Source organism: Nuphar pumila, chromosome 14 (assembly GCF_984573655.1).
Source record: "Nuphar pumila chromosome 14, dmNupPumi1.hap1.1, whole genome shotgun sequence".
NCBI classification, from domain to species: domain Eukaryota; kingdom Viridiplantae; phylum Streptophyta; class Magnoliopsida; order Nymphaeales; family Nymphaeaceae; genus Nuphar; species Nuphar pumila.
The window spans coordinates 11,361,844-11,368,263 of NC_143262.1; the positions used below are offsets into that span (position 1 = coordinate 11,361,844).

The 6,420-nt window shown below is 43.1% G+C and overlaps 1 protein-coding gene across 1 annotated transcript; it reads right to left on the minus strand.

The window, feature by feature from the left end:
• Positions 1-2,768: 2,768 nt before the first annotated feature.
• LOC149816376 (phospho-2-dehydro-3-deoxyheptonate aldolase 2, chloroplastic-like) lies at positions 2,769-6,420 on the minus strand. Its single transcript, XM_089986879.1, has 5 exons — positions 5,902-6,420; positions 4,644-4,921; positions 3,648-3,924; positions 3,274-3,519; positions 2,769-3,188 (listed from the first exon to the last, which is right to left on the minus strand). Exons 1-5 carry the CDS (start codon positions 6,418-6,420, stop codon positions 2,907-2,909), a joined length of 1,602 nt encoding a protein of 533 aa, XP_089843005.1. The 3' UTR covers positions 2,769-2,906.

Sequence of the window (6,420 nt, forward strand, 5' to 3'; positions counted from 1 at the left end):
TTGTTCTTGTTTGACCACGAGTTAGATATGTGACTCTAGATTCAAACCCAGAATTGAGCCTGATTCACACAAACTGGCCCAATCTGGACTCAGATCTAGACATGTTTGGTCCTTGATCAAGTAAACCCCAAGATGAATCAAAATCCTTGTCCAGAACCGAGGTCTGGATCTTGAGCACATGGCCCTAGGCCAGATCTGGACCAACACCGGACACAAATCCGGAATACAAACTTGGACATGGCTCGAGACTCAAAACTGGATCTAAATCAGGATTTGGATAATGGATCCACGTCCAAAATCAGAGCTGGAATATAATGAGTGAATGGTTCAGGCTGTGGGCATTACTCAATCTGATATAATCAGATTTGTCAGTAAAAAAACTATCAATGAATTCAAATTTGCTATTTAAGCTAATCTGATATGTTTTTGTATGTATTCTGATTCGGATGTTATTCCGATTCGAATTCAGATGCAAAACTCTAAGCCGAATCCAACCTGCTTGATAAATGGATTTGGAGTGCATTACCAAATCCAAGTGACCGGTAATTGGTAACATTTTTTGAACCGAACCAGAACCACTGACATCCCTAGCTTGACACTGGATTCTGGGCCAAATGCAAAAGCTGTGGTTTTACAAATCTGACCACTATCTCATATTTTTGCGCATGTATTTCTTCTACCAAAACACCATAATATTTGGTACAATGGATTGTCCATACAATCTAGTTTGATTACTAAAATCAAATCTCGATCCTTGCTTCCTTAAAACGGAAGAGGAGAGACAAACCACCGTGAGTGGGAAGCATATCAGGTCATGATGAACATGAGCGTTTTTGCTCATGCCGACATCGTGGCCGTCTGTTTGTATTTTGGATGAATGCCACGTAGCATATATAACTGTTTTGTTGACTTTTTAGCTTTTTAAAATACAAAACTGATGGCCACGATGTGGGCATGAGCGAAAACGCTCATGTTCAGCATGACCTGATCTGATCTGCTTCCCTACTCACGGTAATATTTTATTTTTTCCGTTTCTCCTTTTCCCGGCGAGGAGCTACGGCAACGACAGCGAGCTATGATGTCGGCGGATGAATCCGGCGAGGTAACAAAGAATAAGAGGTACGGAACTCATGGTTTTCTACCTTATTCTCTGTTTTTCTGGTAGAGAGAAGACCCTTCCACCGTCGCCAGCGAGGTAGGTCCCTCTAATCGCCCTCACACCCCTTTTTCGGTGGATCAAACGACTCAATCAGCCCTATTTTCGGCTTTGATCGATGGGTTTTCTGATTACAAGAATCGGCCTTTAAAGAGGAATTTTCTTTTTCTTTTCACAGTGACAAATCTGTTGATCACCGGTGCCAAAACCGGCCTCCACCGGTGCCAAATCCGGCCTATTACCGGTCAGATCCGAGTCACAGAAGGGTTAAACAGAAATCTTCTGTTTTCCCCCTTTTTTCACTCTTTAATTTTTCACTATTTTTTTTTTGTTTCTGCCTACTGCTCATTAAATGCCTGGCCGATAGCCTTAAAATAAAAATTTTCAGGACTTGTTTATCTCTTAATCCAAATTTTCCTTTTGATGCTTATGAGGGATGAGTACACTACACACGCACCGTCACTCTGAATGCTTCAGGCCTTCAGACCACGCACTATCGCCCTTCCTGAAACCACACTTGGTAAGTAGTCGACTTGCTCTGATACCAATGTCGGACTTCGAATGCGCAGCTAAAGCAGAGAGAGCAAACATGGATTGAAGGGTGTGAGCAGTTACGTTGTAAATTGCCGAAGGCAATGAATTTTAATCATAGCCTATGATCCTTTGGATTTCTGATATTGTGATTACTAAAATCACTTTGCCTCTGTGTGTATAAACGGCCTCTCTAGCCTCATACTTATACTCCACCAAAGGGTGATGGATTGGTCGTACCCAAAGAAGAGATGCCCCTTCAATCTCAAACGTTTTGATTTGGATGTTATCCAGATTATCAACAACCACAAATTACAGGATCAGACTATACAAGATAACAATAAGATCACGAGAGAAAGGCTTTGGTGTCCTTCCTCTTGCGTTTTCTGTAAACACGACAAGGTTGTTGCCTCATTTGTTGCTGGGGTGGCGTGAGTATCGGCTTGATCTGCATTTTGGATAATGACAATCTTTATCATGTGAAGCTGCATTTGGATGAGGATGCTCTTCAGCATGAAGCTCAACATGAGGTCCCATACGTTGAGCTTGTCGTGTCCCCAATGAAATCAAACCTAGCGAAGGGTAGCGGCTTTGTGAGTGCATCTGCAGGTTGATCAGTGGATGAGATGAACTTAATTTGAATGTGACCCTTGCAAACATAGTTTCCAAAAAAATGAAAATCAATTTCTGCATGTTTGATGTGGGAGTGAAACACGGGATTGACATCAAGATACAGGGCCCCAATGTTATGGCACCATAGAACGGGCCGTATGGGGGTCACTAAACCAATTTCTCAAAGATGGGACCTGAGCCATGAAAGATATGAAGCGGCACATGTGAGTGAGGTGAGGTGATGGAGCGTGCCACAATTTCTGTTTTTGAGATGACCAAGACTCAATATTTGAACCCCGTCAAATCCTCAAGTGGATTTTTGGTCATCCGAGCATCAAGCCCAATCAGCATCAGAGTAAGCAATGGTCATACATTAAAAAGAGCAACTACAATAGAGCAGAGATTCATAATTTCTTCCATGGATGGCACTACAGGAACCTTAGATAATAACAAATGATGGACGCCAACCAAGATCTCTAGCTAGATTATTTATCTCTTACAAACACCTTCCATGGACAGTACAAATTACAATAGGGAACTCCCACATTCACTCAAGAACACTACCAACCAAAATACTAACCATAAATAGCAGCAGTCTCATGAGAACTCAAAGTGCTGAAGGGACAGGAGAGCCTAGTAGGTTTGGTGTCTGTGATCCAATTCTCCTCTTGCGGAGTCGCTCCGCGATGATGAACGCCAGCTCGAGGGACTGGGAAGCATTGAGCCTAGGGTCACAGTGGGTGTGATATCGCGAGCTCAAGTCATCGTATGTCACAGTACTTGATCCACCAATGCACTCGGTCACGTTCTGCCCGGTCATCTCCAGATGAACACCTCCTGGATGACTGCCTTCTTGCTCATGTACATCAAAGAATGCACGTACCTCAGCCTGTAAAACTCGAGGAAATTAGAAAAATCAATCAAATTTGCCATTCAAAGGCTGCCAGACTATTGTTTTAAGCTCAGATTCTTACCCTAATTGCATCAAAAGGCCTGGTTTTGAGACCACATGGAGCTTTAATGGTGTTTCCATGCATGGGGTCGCTCACCCAAGTAACAATTTGACCTGCTCTGCGAACTGCCCTTATGAGATGTGGGAGCTTCACCCTCATGTTCTCAGCACCCATTCTCAAAATTATGGTGATTCTCCCGGGTTTGTTTTGCGGGTTCAAGATCTCAATTAGCTTAACAAGATCACTCGGGTTCATTTTATTGCTCACCTAAAACAAACATAAACATTACTACCATCATTATCTCTATCACATTGTGCGCCAAAAGGGATATAAATGTTATGATCCTGTAAGTAGTTGCTGGCAAATAAAAGTAACTATTGTCTAGACGTGTTTACCTTGATTCCAAGAGGATTGGCCACCCCGCTCAAGAACTCGACATGGGCTCCATCGAGTTGGCGGGTGCGCTCGCCAACCCAGAGCATGTGAGCCGAGCAGTCATAGTAGAGGCCAGTGGTTGAGTCCTCCCTGGTCAGGCTTTGCTCGTAGGGAAGCAGCAGGCACTCATGTGATGTCCAAAAGTCGGTCGTTGTCATTATAGGATGGTCCATGGTCAAACCTGCAGCGGCCATGAAACCCAAAGCCTCATCGACCCTATGGGCTAGCTCAAGGTACCTGCAAATTTTAATCGAAAGATCAGCATTAATTTCATTAACCATACGATAGTACAAATGACATGCAGACTTGTCCCTCCTGTTGGCTCGTCTTGCATATCATATTGAATACTAACCGATCCGTAGTTTATATTTAATCCCCACCGTACATCTCACATGAAGATGTGCATGGGCCTCACTCTCAAAGATGTGTCGTGGGGATTGAATATAATGCCTGCTGCATCTGATCACCCACCATCTTTGAGATACAGTCTATCAGCTGTGGGGGGCTCAACAAAAGATGGTGGGTGGTGAGGTACAGCAGCACACTTAAAGTGTGCAATTACATTGCACCTGATCTCAAGAGATCATTGGATCCTGGTTTAACAAGCAGGAGTTCCGTAAGGGCTTGTGTGTCGGCATAGTCACAAACGTTAAAAAAACAGCAAAATCTCGTTTTTCAAAAAACTTGCGAGAATTTGAAAATTTTTCATTAATCTTGCATGTTTTGGGCAAAATCTCGTCAATAAAAAAAAAATTTAAAAACAAAAATTATTTTTATAAGAAAATATTAATAAAAATACATGTTTTTTTTTAAATTGCGGTATTTATGGTTTTTTATAAATCTTGCAAGATTTTGCCGTTTTAAACTTTCAGGAAATTTCTCGTGATATTTGTCACCCACCCGTGATTCTCGGTTAGGGTTCCTCGTCATAAAAAGAAAGTAGAAGGAGCTCTAACCTGTCTCCTTGTTCATTATGCGCGGTGAAGTCAAGGTTCCAATGGGTCACCCTCTGCATTGCAGCATAACCACCGGTAGCAAAAGCCCTTAAAAGGTTCAGTGTTGCTGCAGACTGGGAGTACGCTCTGATCATTCTGTGAGGGTCTGGGGTCCTTGCTTTCTCATTGAATGCATCCCCATTGATGTTATCTCCTCTGTAACTAGGAAGCTTCACTCCATTCTTCTCCTCCAACGGTTCGGATCTTGGTTTTGCAAATTGACCTGCCATTCTTCCCACCTAAACAAAGTATAAATGTTAGATTAGGTTGAGATAAACAAGCCTTAATACTTGTATTAAGTGTAGTATCTAGATGAATTTCCACCTATAATATATCTCATGCCTGTCCTATGAAGAGTTTAAAGTTGTGTAAATATTTTCCAGATTCTGGATTACAAAAAAAAAAAAACTTAAAAAAAATCTCTCTCAACAGGTGATTTATTCCATGTGGTGGCATCTATCGAGGATTATGGTTCCAGTAATCGGAGATAGCTAACAAAATTCCATTTGGATTTGGGTTGGATCTAAAGGAAAAGGAACAAAAAGTTATATTAAGTTAAAAACAATTTCTATTATAAATCGCTTATCAAGGTAGTGTCAAGTGAGTTTTGTGAGGCCATGGTTCGCAACGTTAGCTACTGTTAGAAGAAAACACGTGCCAACTTTTGAATGAGGTCATTGCTCTTATTACCGGATCCATGTTCTATGTTGTTTACTTTATCCTCCCCTGTAATGGCATTAATAATTCACATGCCAAATAGTTGAATTGAGATCAGGTGCAATGTGATTGCACACTTTAAGTGTGCTGCTGCACCTGATCGCCTACCATCTTCTGTTGGGCTCCACAGCTGACAGGCCGTGTACGTGTGTACCTCATGGGCGGTCAGGTGCAACAGCATATTAAAAGTTCTTTTAAAAGATAGGCTGGGGTTAGGCAGATCCCTACCAGTTATACAACTATACCATTGGGTTTTGAACCTGCAATGTCGACTCCGTTGGTAGCAGCACACCAAAAATGTGCAATCACATTTCACCTGATCCTCTATCCAATGACATCAAGTGTGAGCCAACAAAGAGGACTCAATGGACTTACCAATTGGAGGTCTGACAATGTGCTGTGGGTGATGGGGTTTTTTCATTGACTTACCTCGTCTCCCACCCACACACACACACGTATGCGTGCAAAATATCATATGAGCGTCATGGTAAGAGAGTGTTACCTTAATCACGGGCATCTGGCCTCCAAACATGAGGACAGCCCCCATCTGCAGAAGGATCCTAAAGGTATCCCTTATATTGTTTGCATTGAACTCTTTGAAACTCTCTGCACAGTCCCCACCTTGAAGAACAAAGGCCCTGCCCATGGCTGCCTCAGCCAGCTTATCCTCCAGGTGCCTGGCCTCCCCTGCAAACACAATGGGAGGGAAGGACTCCAGAGTTTTCAAGACAGACTGGAGCTCCTCCTGGTTTGGGTACTCTGGGAGTTGGAGGGCCTTCTTGCTCTTCCACCCATCAGGGGTCCATTTCTCAGGAGGTGGTGTGGCTGCAGGGTCTGCCTTCTTCTCTGCTGGGGCCTTAAGAGGCTCTGCTGCATGTACAGCAAAGACTCTGAGGCTCCTTCTTGTGATGGTGGTGGGGATGTTTTTGGTGGTGAAGAGTGGAGTGGAAGAGGCTTGGTGGTCAGCTTGTTTCTGGAGGAAGGAGGTTGTAGAGAGAGAAGAAGCTGAGAGAGATGCCAT

Bases quoted from the DNA above. Each gene is read 5' to 3' on its own strand.
- LOC149816376 (XM_089986879.1), bottom strand. From the start codon at position 6,420: ATGGCATCTCTCTCAGCTTCTTCTCTCTCTACAACCTCCTTCCTCCAG. The intron at 3,925-4,643 runs GTTAGAGCTCCT...TAAAATTTGCAG, and splicing joins CATAATGAACAAGGAGACAG to GTACCTTGAGCTAGCCCATA. The intron at 3,520-3,647 runs GTAAACACGTCT...TGTTTGTTTTAG, and splicing joins CCAATCCTCTTGGAATCAAG to GTGAGCAATAAAATGAACCC.